This window comes from Oncorhynchus gorbuscha, linkage group LG05, assembly GCF_021184085.1.
Source record: "Oncorhynchus gorbuscha isolate QuinsamMale2020 ecotype Even-year linkage group LG05, OgorEven_v1.0, whole genome shotgun sequence".
Classification (NCBI taxonomy): domain Eukaryota; kingdom Metazoa; phylum Chordata; class Actinopteri; order Salmoniformes; family Salmonidae; genus Oncorhynchus; species Oncorhynchus gorbuscha.
In genome coordinates, this window is record NC_060177.1 from 38,780,615 (window position 1) to 38,796,660 (window position 16,046).

At 44.8% G+C, this 16,046-nt stretch overlaps 1 protein-coding gene across 1 annotated transcript in view; it reads left to right on the top strand.

The window, feature by feature from the left end:
* The first annotated feature begins 7,125 nt into the window (after positions 1-7,125).
* LOC124034872 (SH3 and multiple ankyrin repeat domains protein 2-like) overlaps positions 7,126-16,046 on the top strand; it is a 177,076-nt gene continuing 168,155 nt past the window's right edge. The window contains 2 exon segments of the mRNA XM_046348281.1: positions 7,126-7,185; positions 7,282-7,485. Coding sequence (XP_046204237.1) covers positions 7,126-7,185; positions 7,282-7,485 — 264 coding nt within the window.

Below are 16,046 nucleotides of genomic sequence, written 5' to 3' on the forward strand. Positions count from 1 at the left end.
AGATGTCTGTTACGAATCCCTTTTGGCCCGACAGTCTAGGGGGGATGGTAATGAGACCCGTAACATAACTCATGCAAATTATTATTGTGACAAAGTAAAAGTGTGCACGAAATAACCACGACAACAGAAATCTACCGTCAAACTCTAGGTTTATTTATAAACACACGGTAATGGGGGGAGCAGGAAAAGGGGCTGATCTGGACCCAAGGAAAGAAACAATAAATATACAAAAACACACCCCTAAGCTAGACTAGCCTACTTTAACAACAACTAACTAACTAACCAAAAATACAGTGGGTGGTCCGCCCAGTTCTAACTAGTGTATTTAACAAAGTTCACCTACGGGTAGTGTATGCCCATGGGCGACTTGTCTTGGTTTCCCCCTTTTCCCACCAGCAATCAAACACAAACACCATAAACAAAAACAATACTCACAGGTGATGACAAAGTGCTATGAGGTGTTTAAACAAAAGAGAGGTTAAGACATAAAGCGAGAGTGAAACACAGAGACCTACAGACATGGCATTTACAGAGAGATTGAGCTGAGCTGAGCTTAGCTTTTGAACAAACAAATGATGGGGTTTTTAAACCATGGGGAAGGAACTGTGATAGGTCAGGAAATAGGAGGAGGTGTGTCTTCTGATTGATGATTGATTGTTGACTGATTGGGGAGTGATGGTTTTCACCTGTGAGGGGAGAAGGAGAGAAAAGAAACAAACACACAGGATACACACACACACAGGATGAGGACAAGACTCTAGACAACGTGTGGAAGTTGTAGGTATTGCAACCTCAGCCCCATTAAATGTGGTTCACCTTTATCAATGGGTTCAAGTCGCGCATGGATATATTTTTCCATTTTCAGTGATCAGATTTTCCTGCACTTTTCGATGTGTAGCTATTCCCTCCGCAAGGCAATCAGACATGCTAAGCATCAGTATAGAGACAAAGTAGAGTCGCAAATCAACAGATCAGACACGAGAGGTATGTGGCAGGGTCTACAGGGTCACGGACAACAAAAAGAAAACCAGCCCCGTCATGGACCCATTGTCTTGCTCCCAGACAAACTAAATAACTTCTTTGCTCGCTTTGATGACAACACAGTGCCACCAACATGTCCTGCTACCGAAATCTGCGGCCTCTCCTTCACCGCAGACAACGTGAGTAAAAGATTTAAACGTGTTAACCCTCACAAGGCTGCTGGCCCAGACGGCATCCCTAGCTGCGTCCTCAGAGCATGCGCAGACCAGCTGGCTGGTGTGTTTACGGACATTTTCAATCAAATCCTATCCCAGTCTGCTTTTCCCACATGCTTCAAGAGGGACACCAATGTTCCTGTTCCCAAGAAAGCTAAGGTAACTGAGCTAAACGACTATCGACCAGTAGCACTCACTTCCGTCATTATGGAGTGCTTTGAGAGACTAGTCAAGGATCATATCATCTTAACCCTACCTGATACCCTAGACCCACTTCAATTTGCTTAGGTCCACAGACTACGCAATCACAATCACACTGCACACTGCCCTAAGGAATACCTATGTAAGAATGCTTTTCATCAACTACAGCTCAGCATTTAACACCATAGTACCCTCCAAACTCGTCATTAAGCTCAAGACCCTGGGTCTCGACCCCGCCCTGTGCAACTGGGTCCAGGACTTTCTGACGGGCCGCCCCCAGGTGGTGGGGGTAGGAAACAACATTACCACCCTGCTGATCCTCAACACTGGGGCCCCATAAGGGTGCGTTCTCAGCCCTCTCCTGTACTCCCTGTTCACCCATGACTGCGTGGCCATGCACGCCTCCAACTCAATCATCAAGTTTGCAGATGACACTACAGTGGTAGGCTTGATTACCAACAAAGATGAGACGGCCAACAAGGAGGTGAGGGCCCTCGGAGTGTGGTGTCAGGAAAATAACCTCACACTCAACATCAACAAAACAAAGGAGATGACCTTGGACTTCAGGAAACAGCAGAGGGAGAACCCCCTATCCACATTGACGGGACAGTAGTGGAGAAGGTGGAAAGTTTTAAGTTCCTCGGAGTACACATCACAGACAAACTGAAATGGTCCAGCCACACAGACAGAGTGGTGAAGAAGGCGCACCAGCGCCTCTTCAACCTCAGGAGGCTGAAGAAATTTGGCTTGTAACCAAAAACACTCACAAACTTCTACAGATGCACAATCGAGAGCATCGTGTCGGGCTGTATCACCGCCTGGTATGGAAACTGCTCTGCCCACAACCGCAAGGCTCTCCAGGGTGTAGGGAGGTCTGCAAAACGCATCACCGGGGGCATACTACTTTCCCTCCAGGACATCTACAGCACCCGATGTCACAGGAAGGGCAAAAAGATCATCAAGGACAACAACCACCCGAGCCACTGCCTGTTCACCCCGATATCATCCAGAAGGCGAGGTCAGTACAGGTGCATCAAAGCTGGGACCGAGAGACTGAAAAACAGCTTCTATCTCAAGGCCATCAGACTGTTAAACAGCCATCACTAACATTGAGTGGCTGCTGCCAACAAATTGACTCTAATCTCTTGCCTCTTTAATAATTAAAATTGGATATAATAAATGTATCACTAGTCACTTTAAACAATGCCACTTTATATAATGTTTACCCTACATTACTCATCTCATATGTACAGTATATACTGTACTCTATACCATCTACTACATCTTGCCTATGGCGTTCAGCCATCGCTTATCCATATATTTATATATACATATTCTTATTCATGCCTTTACACTTGTGTGTATAAGGTAGTTGTTGTGAAATTGTTAGATTACTTTTTAGATATTACTGCATGGTCGGAACAAGAAGCACAATAATTTTGCTACACTCGCATTAACATCTGCTAACCATGTGTATGTGACCAATAAAATTGTATTTGATTTGAGGGGAGGTATTATGGGAGGGAGTGAGGGGATCACACAGTGGGTGGAAATCTTCAGGGTCAATTTTTGTTGACCTACATGGGCTTCGGTACAGAATGTAGAGGGAAAGGTTTTCATTTGTGTGTGTGTGTGTGTGTGTGTGTGTGTGTGTGTGTGTGTGTGTGTGTGTGTGTGTGTGTGTGTGTGTGTGTGTGTGTGTGTGTGTGTGTGTGTGTGTGTGTGTGTGTGTGTGTGTGTGTGTGTGTGTGTGTGTGTGTGTGTGTGTGTGTGTTCACACATGTATGTGCTAATACCCATAATTCCAAATTCATCAAAACTGACTGCTCAGCTGTGGTATTTGATCACATGATTGGGTCACATAGTCCACTAGGAAAACTAACACGGTTTAATAATTCAACACGTCCCCACAGTACAACACACACACACAAATTACACAGTACAAGACCACCCACATAAGAGCATCTGAAATGAGGTCATTTTGTACCCTATAGTGTTGAATAAATAAAGGTACTGGGATTAACTATTCCTCCTCTTTCATATATATTCAAATTACTTAACTTACGTATTAGGTTGAATTACCATTCATTGATGTTGAGTCAACGTATGCTCATTATATTAGCATGGGCTTGTGAGTGCACTGGATGTTTTCGTTAGATCGGTTTATCCATTGGTGACTGTAGTTTTAACATCAGTGGGCTGTGCGTGTGTTATCGAGAGAGAGAGAGAGAGAGAGAGAGAGAGAGAGAGAGAGAGAGAGAGAGAGAGAGAGAGAGAGAGAGAGAGAGAGAGAGACCATCCATTGTAAAAACAAACTATGTCTATTTATGTTCCCTTTTGTACTTGAACTATTTTCACATTGTTACAACACTGTATATAGCCATAATAGGACATTTGAAATGTCTCTATTCTTTTGGATTTTTTTTGTACATTTATTGTTGTTTATTTTACTTTTTATTTGTTATCTATTTCACTTGCTTTGGCAATGGAAACATATGTTTCCCATCCCAATAAAGCACTTTGAATTGAAAAGAGGATTACATGTATGTTGATGTATTTCCCAGTGACAAACTCTCTGCTTTTTCTTTCTCTTCTATTCTCTTTCTCCATCCCTATGCCACACCTGCTGGAGTTGCACTTCAAACCCATTTCAGCCATTTCACTGTTAAATAGCTACTTCACTATTTTATAAAGTTTCTCCTGAAATGTTACCGTTCCATTTCATTACATTAAAAAAAACACATTTTAGTCATTTAGCAGACGCTCTTATCTAGATTCACTTACAGCATTGAGTTTTAGACATTTTCATACTTTTTTCAAACTGGTCCCTTGTGGGAATAAGAACGTGTGGGAATATTTTGATCCCACAACCCTGGCGTTGCAAGCGCAATGTTTTACCAACTGAGGCACACAGGACGACATTATATGAAGTTTCTCCTGAAACTGAACCTTTCTATTTACTGTTCTGAGATGCACTCATGATGAAGCTGGAGCATAATGGAACGTGATGGGAGATGTACTAGCAAAGCAACATACTGTACTGTTGGATTTGTCCTCAGCCAGGCGGAAACAGCCCCTTGTCTCTCCACAGACAGGTACCAGACATCTGTTCCTGTACACTTCTATCCATCCCTCCATCCCTCCATCCCTCCATCTCCTCCTCACCTACTTGCTGCCAGCCAGGGGGGATTATGGGTAGAGTTCAGAGAGTGTTCATCAGCCTCAGTCTTTATCACAGGCACAGGTCCACTATCACCAGCTGAGCAGCAGATTCGGAGGTGAACACACACACACACACACACACACACACACACACACACACACACACACACACACACACACACACACACACACACACACACACACACACACACACACACACACACACAAACACAAACAAACAAACAAACACAAACAAACAAACAAACACTGAATGACACGGCCCGTGGCCCATAATCCTCTCTGATTCAGCCAGGTCTGGCAGATGCAGCTGTATTGCTTGTTTGTTCAGCTCTGAGGTAATCTGGCTGGGTGCAGGAGAGGGGTCAGTGGGGTGGTATGGTGTGACTGAGTAATGCGGTACCTGCGCCATAGCTGAGGCTCTGGCACTTAGAGAATATGTGGGACGTGTTTGTATGGGAAATGTTTTTTAAAGGGATAGTTCATCCAAATGACAAAATGATATTGGTTTCCTTACCCTGTAAGCAGTCTATGGACAAGGTATGACAGCAATCCATACATTGGTTTAGTTTCCCTTGCACTGTTTCTACATGCTAATATTTTAGCATTTGTGGCACAAATCCCATTCAAGTTAAGATATTAGTATTATTTCAAATCAACTATAAGTGAGATTGTTGAACTTCACAAAAATTTTAGATACTTGCGGATTGTCATGACTGTCCTGTTTGGATCCATGTAGGTCAGGTCAGCTTTGCAATAAACAACTTCAACCAGACCCCCTCTCAGCTGCAGAGGAGGGAGGAGGGAACTGGTGCGGGTTAACACCTCACACCCTATTGTAAATAAAGGACAGAACATTCAGCATTTCCCTCCAATGTTCACCAGAGGAATGTTCCTTTGTTTTAAGAAGACTTTTCCCGTTGAAACTCTAACACGTTCTAAAGCGAGTACTGGAACAATATTTCTAAAATAGAATGTGGGGAATGGTCATAGGCGATCTATAAAACACTAATGTCACATTGTGTGTTATTTTGTGATATCATTAAAAATGAGTTGTGCATGAAATATGAAAATTAAAGTGTTTTTGTTAAGAGAGGGACATGATTTTAGGAGCCATAAGAGATAATAGTTATACTTAACTTTGCACAGTGACAAGTCATGCCCCTGAGGGAGGTCAGAGAGCGTATCAGCCTGATAGAACCGCCCTTTCGAAACAACCTGTATAAAATGATGGGTTAAGAATGAACATATCTGACCAGAGAGGCATAGAGTTGCAGCTCATGTTTAAAGTGGTTTTAACTCTGAATCTCAACACGAGGTAGAGATGGTAATGTCACCTCCTGGACAATCACTGGGACGGCTGATTAGCTGTCCTAAGTAAAGTATTTAGAAAAGCAAATTGAAGTGGAACCATTCTACTACTCCCCTCTAACCACCGCAGTATGCTACTCTCATCACCCCACTGGGAACTATTGACACGGCTGGCTAGCCTATCTTCAAAGAAGCATCTTCCAGAGTGAATGGAAGGACAATAAACTTGTAGTTCTGTTCAGGACTACACAACAAGTCACCGGATACCGGACGACGGCAGAGGAGAACAACAAGAAACCCCTTTTGGACGATCAGAGCCTTACAAGTGTAAGCCTTACAAGCATACGCCTTACAAGCGTTTCCAAGATGGCCCTGTCCACCGAGAGAAACCAAGGATTTTCACGTAAAAACATTCATGATTTCTTACTCCAAGCTGGCGGTGGTTCGTGTGTAAAGTATAGGAGTGCTATCAGTGAGAGTAGTCTCTAAAATGTACCAACGTTAAGTGTCTCTGTCCCTTTCTCTCTCTCACCCTCTCCATGTCTTTTGTAAGAAGCAGCCATATTGTTGTCAGTCCACTAGTGTGTATGTTCATCCTGTGTTACCTTTTAGTTAGCAAGTAAATAAATCATTAAACCAATTTATGTAGTACTGAATCATAAGTAATGCTCAAGTTTTTGCTGATGCAAGGAGGTTACGACTGTTCAGAGTGATGATATGATAAGAGGTTATGATTAATAAGTTGCCTGTTTATAGATTGTAATATGTAAAGACCTTTGGAGTTTAGTTTGGGAAATGGTAACTCTTTAAAGAACCGCTCTCGTGGTGCCCCAGATCCTAATGAGTTAATTGTTGAATGATTCATTTAATTGGGTAACAATTAAACATATTTAGGTTGATTAGATAAATAACATTCTTCAGATTATTGTCAGAAGCCAAGTCACAACAGGATGATTTGGACATGATGAGCAACAAATGCTAAGATTGGTCCCATGACTTGAATGGGATTTGTGCCACAAATGCTAAAATGTTAGCATGTGGAAAGTGGAACTAAACCAAAGCATGCATTGCTGTCATACCTTGTCCATAGGCTGCTTACAAGTTAAGGAAACCAATGTGTATTTTTTTTACTTGGGTGAACTATCCCTTTAAGTATTTATCTGTATTAGTGTTTGTAGGATAACGTTTTGTGTGTGTAAAGGTGTTTGTAGTTGTGTGTAAAGTGTTTGTAAAGGAAATGTTGGTGACGGTTTTGCGTGGGAATGCTCAAGCCCAGGCTCTTGGCCTACAACTGAAAGTCTGTGATCCTTTTTTTTACAATGATTCTCTATTTTTCCCTCTCTAACCCTACCCCTTTCAACCCTTTCAACCATAACCCTAACCCCTCACGCAGAAATGTATGCGGTTCAACCCAAACGCAACCGTGTGGGTTGCCAAGCAGAGGATCCTGTGCACGCTGAACCAGAGTCTGAAGGATGTGTTGAACTACGGCCTCTTCCAGCCCGCCATGAACGGACGAGACGGGAAGTTCCTGGATGAAGAACGCCTCCTCCTGGAATACCCACAGCCAATCAGCAAAGGAGTTCCATCTCTGGAGGTAGAGTGCCAGCAAATCACTGAAGTTGTTACATATTTAAAAAGCTGTGATATTTGTATTTCTGTTTATTATGGATCCCCATTAGCTGCTGCCAAGGCAGTATAATGTCACCATACAACAATATAAAAAAGGTATGTGTGTGTAGAAGAACTGTTAGTAGGCATGTGTGTGTGTCTCTTTGAAGTCTGCGTTGTTCCATAAAGTGTAGTTTTATCCATTTTTTAAGTCTGATTTTATTGCCTGCAGGAGTTACTTGATGTGGAACAGAGTTCCATGTAGCCACGGCTCTATGTAGTACTGTCCAAATTCCAGAGTCTGTCCTGGACTTGGGCACTGTGAAGAGACTACTGGTAGTATGTCTTGCGGAGTGTGAATGTGTGTCCGAGCTGTGTTCTAGTCATAGAGACAGTTTGTTGCCTTTAACATGTCAATACCTCTCACAAAGACAAGTAGTGATGCAGTCAATCTCTTCTCTACTTTGAGCCAGGAGAGATTAAGGTTGGGTGGTATACCGTATTTTACAATATACCGGTATTCATGCACGGACCAGTTTAGATTTTTATTTTACCTTCTATAAGCGAATGAATGAATGTTTGGTTTGTTAAATGCGATACGCCGTGTAAAAGGTAAATTTGTATAGTTTACTTCGCTACTTGGGTCAACTCTCTCCGCTCTCTCTCTCTCTCCATGCTGTTTTCCACACAGCTTTCCTCTTTGTTGTTCATCGGGCCACGAGACAATTGCATTCAGTCTGCATGTTGAATGCAGCACATGCAACAATGTTGATGACAACAGTGCTGTTTTCACTTTGCTTCTTAATATAAATCCACTAGTGTTCTATAATTACACTATTCGTTTGTGTTTCTTACATCTGCAAACAGCTAGTTTGACATAGCAAGTTGGGCCTTAATCTTGTCAGCAGTTAATGCTAATCGCTCGTTAGCTGGCTAGCTAAATGTACTGAGTCAGTGTAAACATAATTAGCTATACAGTCTGATCAAATCCAATCAAATCAAATTTGATTTGTCACATACACATGGTTAGCAGATGTTAATGCGAGTGTAGCGAAATGCTTGTGCTTCTAGTTTTGACAATGCAGTAATAACTGTCTTATACACACAAGTGTAGGGGGATAAAGAATATGTACATAAAGATATATGAATGAGTGATGGTACAGAGCGGCATAGGCAAGATACAGTAGATGGTATCGAGTACAGTATATACATATGAGATGAGTATGTAAACAAAGTGGCATAGTTAAAGTAGCTAGTGATACATGTATTACATAAAGATGCAGTAGATGATATAGAGTACAGTATATACGTATACATATGAGATTAAAAATGTAGGGTATGTAAACATTATATTAGGTAGCATTGTTTAAAGTGGCTAGTGATATATTTTACATAATTTCCCATCAATTCCCATTATTAAAGTGGCTGGAGTTGAGTCATTGTGTTGGCAGCAGCCACTCAATGTTAGTGGTGGCTGTTTAACAGTCTGATGGCCTTGAGATAGAAGCTGTTTTTCAGTCTCTCAGTCCCAGCTTTGATGCACCTGTACTGACCTCGCCTTCTGGATGATAGCGGGGTGAACAGGCAGTGGCTCGGGTGGTTGTTGTCCTTGATGATCTTTATGGCCTTCCTGTAACATCGGGTGGTGTAGGTGTCCTGGAGGGCAGGTAGTTTGCCCCCGGTGATGCGTTGTGCAGACCTCACTACCCTCTGGAGAGCCTTACGGTTGTGGGCGGAGCAGTTGCCGTACCAGGCTGTGATACAGCCCACCAGGATGCTCTCGATTGTGCATCTGTAGAAGTTTGTGAGTGCTTTTGGTGACAAGCCAAATTTCTTCAGCCTCCTGAGGTTGAAGAGGCGCTGCTGCGCCTTCTTCACAATGCTGTCTGTGTGGGTGGACCAATTCCGTTTGTCTGTGATGTGTATGCCGATGAACTTAAAACTTACTACCCTCTCCACTACTGTTCCTTCGATGTGGATAGGGGGGTGTTCCCTCTGCTGTTTCCTGAAGTCCACAATCATCTCCTTAGTTTTGTTGACGTTGATTGTGAGGTTATTTTCCTGACACCACACTCCGAGGGCCCTCACCTCCTCCCTGTCGGCCGTCTCGTCGTTGTTGGTAATTTTCCTATGGCCCTCTTTGTGGCACTTGACCGTATGACTGGGCAGTAGTCCAGGTGTGACAAAACTAGGGCCTGTATGACTTGTTTTGTTGATAGCAATGTCAAGAAATGAGAACAGTGATTTAATACAGACAGAAATCTCCCCATCTTTGCTATCGTTGCATCAATATGTTTTGACCAGGGCAGTTTAAAATCCAGGGTAACACCAAGCAGTTGAGTCTGCTCAACTTGATCAATTTCCACATTATTCATTACAAGGTGTAGTTTAGGTTTAGGGTTTAGTGAATGGTTTGTCCCAAATACAATGCTTTTTGTATTTTTCTATATTTTGTTTAATATTTGCCATCCATTCTAAAACTGACTGCAGCTCTTAAGTGTCGCAGTGATTTCAATTGCTGTGGTAGTTAACATGTATACTGTTGAGTCATCATCATATTTAGACACGCAGGCTTTACTCAGTGCCAGTGTCAGGTCGTTAGTAAAGATTGAAAAAAGTAAGGGGCCTAGACAACAGCCTTGGGGAATGTCCGACTCTTCCTGGATTAGGTTGGAGAGGCTTCCAATAAAGAATACCCTCTGTGTTTTGTTAGACTGTTAGACTGACTAAATCCATAATATAGCATGAAATGTAAAGCCATAACACATAGGTTTTCAGCAGATTACGGATCGATAATATCAAAAGCTGCACAAAAGTCTAACAAAACAGCTTCCACAAGCTTCTTATTATCAATTTCTTTCAGCCAATCATCAGTCACTTGTGTAAGTGCTGTACATGTTGACTGCCCCTCCACATAAGCATGCTGAAAGTCAGTTGTTAATTTGTTTACCGTGAAATAGCATTGTATCTGGTCAAACACAATTTTTCCCAGTAGTTTACTAAGGGTTGGTAGCAGGCGGATTGGTCGGATGTTTGAGCCAGCAAAGGGTGCTTTGCTCTTCATGGGTAGCAGAATGACTTTTGCTTCCCTCCATGCCTGAGGGCACACACTTTCCTGTAGGCTTGGATTGATGAGATGGCAAATAGGTGTGGCATTTATCATTCTCTATCATCCACAGTAATTTTCCATCCAAGTTGTCAGACCCAGGTGGCTTGTTATTGTTGATAGACACCAATAATTATTTCACGTCTTCGACACTTTACGGAATTCAAAATTACAGTGCTTGTCTTTCATAATTTGTTCACTTGTGTATGGATGTGTAGGTTCAGAATTTGTTGTTTGTATGTTAAGCCTAAATTTGATAATCTTGCCAATATGAGCCATCTGATTCAATGAATGATGGTGTCATGTTTTGTCATTGATTATCATGCCTTGTCCCTGTTCTTCTCCTTCTATTCGTTTCCCTCTGCAGGTCTTATTAGGTTCTTTCCCTCTTTCTATCCCTCTCTCTCCCCCTCCCTCTCTCACTCTCCCGCTCTCTCTTCTCTCTATCGTTCCGTTCCTGCTCCCAGCTGTTCCTATTCCCCTAATCAATCATTTAGTCTTCTCACACCTGTTCCCGATCCTTTTCCCTGATTAGAGTCCCTATTTCTCTCCTTGTTATTCGTTTCTGCCCTGTCGGTTCCTTGTCAAGAATTTACCGTGCTGTGTTTGTGTATCGCCCTGTCGTGTCGTGTTTTCCTCAGATGCTGCGTGGTGAGCAGGTGTCTGAGTCTGTTTGGTTCAAGTGCCTTCCCGAGGCAACCTGCTGTTCACCTGCTGTTCAAGATCGAGTCTCCAGTTTGTCCTCGTCTTTTCGAGTGAAAGTTGTGTTTTTTTGATTGTATTTACTTTACTGGATTAAAGACTCTGTTTTCGCCAAGTCGCTTTTGGGTCCTCTTTCACCTGCATGACAGAAGGAACCGACCAAGGAATGGACCCAGCGACTTCAGACGCTCGTTACACTGCCGTCGAGATCCAAGGAGCCATGCTCGGCAGACACGAGCAGGAATTGTCTGCTGCTCGCCATGCCGTGGAGAACCTGGCCGCTCAGGTTTCCGACCTCTTGGACAGTTCCAGAGTCTTCGTCTCGTGCCACCTGTTACTTCCTGGCCTGCCGAGCCTCCAGAACCTAGGGTTAATAACCCACCTTGCTACTCCGGGCAGCCCACTGAGTGCCGCTCCTTTCTCACGCAGTGTGAGATTGTGTTCTCTCTCCAACCCAACACATACTCTAGAGAGAGAGCTCGGGTTGCTTACGTCATTTCACTCCTTACTGGCCGGGCTCGAGAATGGGGCACAGCTATCTGGGAGGCAAGGGCTGATTGCTCTAACAAGTACCAGAACTTTAAAGAGGAGATGATTCGGGTTTTGACCGTTCAGTTTTTGGTAGGGAGGCTTCTAGGGCCCTGGCTTCCTATGCCAAGGTGAACGGTCCATAACGGATTATTCTATTGAGTTTCGCACTCTTGCTGCCTCTAGTGAGTGGAACGAGCCGGCGCTGCTCGCTCGTTTTCTGGAGGGACTCACGCAGTGGTTAAGGATGAGATTCTCTCCCGGGAGGTTCCTTCAGATGTGGACTCTTTGATTGCTCTCGCCATCCGCATAGAACGACGGGTAGATCTTCGTCACCGGGCTCGTGGAAGAGAGCTCGCATCAACGGTGTTTCCTGCTCCGCATCGCAACCATCTCCCTCCTCTGGCTCAGAGACTGAGCCCATGCAGCTGGGAGGGATTCGCATCTCGACTAAGGAGAGGGAACGGAGGATCACCAACCGCCTGTGCCTCTATTGTTGCTGGACATTTTGTTAATTCATGTCCAGTAAAGCCAGAAATCTGTAAGCGGAGGGCTTGAGCGCAACTATCAAGTCTCTCCATCAAAATCCTGTACTACTTTGTCGGTCCATCTACGCTGGACCGGTTCGGGTGCTACATGTAGTGCCTTGATAGACTCTGGGGCTGAGGGTTGTTTCATGGACGAAGCATGGGTTCGGAAACATGACATTCCTTTCAGAGAGTTAGAGAAGCCTACGCCCATGTTCGCCTTAGATGGTAGTCATCTTCCCAGTATCAGATTTGAGACACTACCTTTAACCCTCACAGTATCTGGTAACCACAGTGAGACTATTTCTTTTTTGATTTTTCGTTCACCGTTTACACCTGTTGTTTTGGGTCATCCCTGGCTAGTATGTCATAATCCTTCTATTAATTGGTCTAGTAATTCTATCCTATCCTGGAACGTTTCTTGTCATGTGAAGTGTTTAATGTCTGCCATCCCTCCGTTTCTTCTGTCCCTACTTCTCAGGAGGAACCAACGATTTGACAGGAGTGCCGGAGGAATATCATGATCTGCGCACGGTCTTCAGTCGGTCCCGAAAACCGGTCGTATGATTGTAGTATTGATCTCCTTCCGGGGACCACTCCTCCTCGGGGTAGACTATACTCTCTGTCGGCTCCCGAACGTAAGGCTCTCGAGGATTATTTGTCTGTGTCTCTTGACGCCGGTACCATAGTGCCTTCTTCCTCTCCGGCCGGGGCGGGGTTCTTTTTGTTAAGAAGAAGGAGGGTACTCTGCGCCCCTGCGTGGATATCGAGGGCTGAATGACATAACGGTTAAGAATCGTTATCCGCTTCCCTTATGTCATCAGCCAGATTCTGCAGGGAGCCAGGTGCTACTAAGTTGGACCTTCGTAACGCTTACCATCTCGTGCGCATCAGAGAGGGGGACGAGTGGAAAACAATTTTGAACCGGGTTCTGCCGTTTGGTCTCGCCAATGCGCCAGCTGTTTTTCAGGCATTAGTTAATGATGTTCTGAGAGACATGCTGAACATCTTTGTTTTTGTCTATCTTGACGATATCCTGATTTTTCTCCGTCACTCGAGATTCATGTTCAGCACGTTCGACGTGTTCTACAGCGCCTTTTAGAGAATTGTCTCTACGTAAAGGCTGAGAGTGCTCTTTTCATGTCTCCTCCGTTACTTTTCTCGGTTCCGTTATTTCCGCTGAAGGCATTCAGATGGATTCCGCTAAGGTCCAAGCTGTCAGTGATTGGCCCGTTCCAAGGTCACGTGTCGAGTTGCAGCGCTTTTTAGGTTTCGCTAATTTCTATCGGCGTTTCATTCGTAATTTCGGTCAGCTGCCCCTCTCACAGCTCTTACTTCTGTCAAGACGTGTTTTAAGTGGTCACCCGCCCAGGGAGCTTTTGATCTTCTAAAAGAACGTTTTACGTCCGCTCCTATCCTCGTTACTCCTGACGTCACTAGACAATTCATTGTCGAGGTTGACGCTTCAGAGGTAGGCGTGGGAGCCATTCTATCCCAGCGCTTCCAGTCTGACGATAAGGTTCATCCTTGCGCTATTTTTCTCATCAGCCTGTCGCCATCTGAGCGCAACTATGATGTGGGTAACCGTGAACTGCTCGCCATCCGCTTAGCCCTAGGCGAATGGCGACAGTGGTTGGAGGGGGCGACCGTTCCTTTTGTTGTTTGGACAGACCATAAGAACCTTGAGTACATCCGTTCTGCCAAACGACTTAATGCCCGTCAAACTCGTTGGGCGTTGTTTTTCGCTCGTTTCGAGTTTGTGATTTCTTACCGTCCGGGTAGCAAGAACACCAAGCCTGATGCCTTATCCCGTCTGTTTAGTTCTTCTGTGGCTTCTACTGATCCCGAGGGGATTCTTCCTTATGGGTGTGTTGTCGGGTTAACAGTCTGGGGAATTGAAAGACAGGTTAAGCAAGCACTCACGCACACTGCGTCGCCGCGCGCTTGTCCTAGTAACCTCCTTTTCGTTCCTGTTTCCACTCGTCTGGCTGTTCTTCAGTGGGCTCACTCTGCCAAGTTAGCTGGTCATCCCGGTGTTCGAGGCACTCTTGCGTCTATTCGCCAGCGCTTTTGGTGGCCGACTCAGGAGCGTGACACGCGCCGTTTCGTGGCTGCTTGTTCGGACTGCACGCAGACTAAGTCGGGTAACTCTCCTCCTGCCGGTCGTCTCAGACCGCTCCCATTCCTTCTCGACCATGGTCTCACATCGCCCTAGACTTCATTACCGGTCTGCCTTTGTCTGCGGGGAAGACTGTGATTCTTACGGTTGTCGAAGGTTCTCTAAGGCGGCACATTTCATTCCCCTCGCTAAACTTCCTTCCGCTAAGGAGACGGCACAAATCATTATCGAGAATGTATTCAGAATTCATGGACTCCCGTTAGACGCCGTTTCAGACAGAGGCCCGCAATTCACGTCACAGTTTTGGAGGGAGTTCTGTCGTTTGATTGGTGCGTCCGTCAGTCTCTCTTCCGGGTTTCATCCCCAGTCTAACGGTCAAGCAGAGAGGGCCAATCAGACGATTGGTCGCATACTACGCAGCCTTTCTTTCAGAAACCCTGCGTCTTGGGCAGAACAGCTCCCCTGGGCAGAATACGCTCACAACTCGCTTCCTTCGTCTGCTACCGGGTTATCTCCGTTTCAGAGTAGTCTGGGTTACCAGCCTCCTCTGTTCTCATCCCAGCTTGCCGAGTCCAGCGTTCCCTCCGCTCAAGCGTTTGTCCAACGTTGTGAGCGCACCTGGAGGAGGGTGAGGTCTGCACTTTGCCGTTACAGGGCACAGACTGTGAGAGCCGCCAATAAACGCAGGATTAAGAGTCCAAGGTATTGTTGCGGCCAGAGAGTGTGGCTTTCCACTCGCAACCTTCCTCTTACGACAGCTCTTACGACAGCTCCGCGGTTCATTGGTCCGTTCCGTGTCTCCCAGGTCGTCAATCCTGTCGCTGTGCGACTGCTTCTTCCGCGACATCTTCGTCGCGTCCATCCTGTCTTCCATGTCTCCTGTGTCAAGCCCTTTCTTCGCACTCCCGTTCGTCTTCCCTCCCCCCCTCCCGTCCTTGTCGAGAGCGCACCTATTTACAAGGTACATAAGATCATGGACATGCGTTCTCGGGGACGGGGTCACCAATACTTAGTGGATTGGGAGGGTTACGGTCCTGAGGAGAGGAGTTGGGTTCCGTCTCGGGACGTGCTGGACGTGGTGATTTGTGGTGATTCCTATGTTGAAGATATAAATAATATTTTCTGGACTGTGGTGTACAATGAGAAGCAACCAGATGCTGCACTTGACACATTTATGAAATTGCTTATTCCAGTTACTAATAAGCATGCACCAATTTAGAAAATGACTGTAAAAACTGTTAAATCCTCTTGGATGGATGAGGAATTTAAAAATTGTATGATTGAAAGGGATGAGGCTAAATAAATGGCAAATAAGAATGTCTGCACAACCGATTGGCAAACGTACTTTAAATTGAGAAATAATTTGACTATGCTGAACAAAAAGAATAAACTGTACAATGAAACAAAGGTAAATGTTGGGCAAAAAGGCGAACTCAGCTCCATCTGTCATGCAGGTGAAAGAGGACCCAAAAGCGACTTGGCGAAAACAGAGTCTTTAATCCAGTAAAGTAAATACAATCAAAAAAACACAACTTTCACTCGAAAAGACGAGGACAAACTGGAGA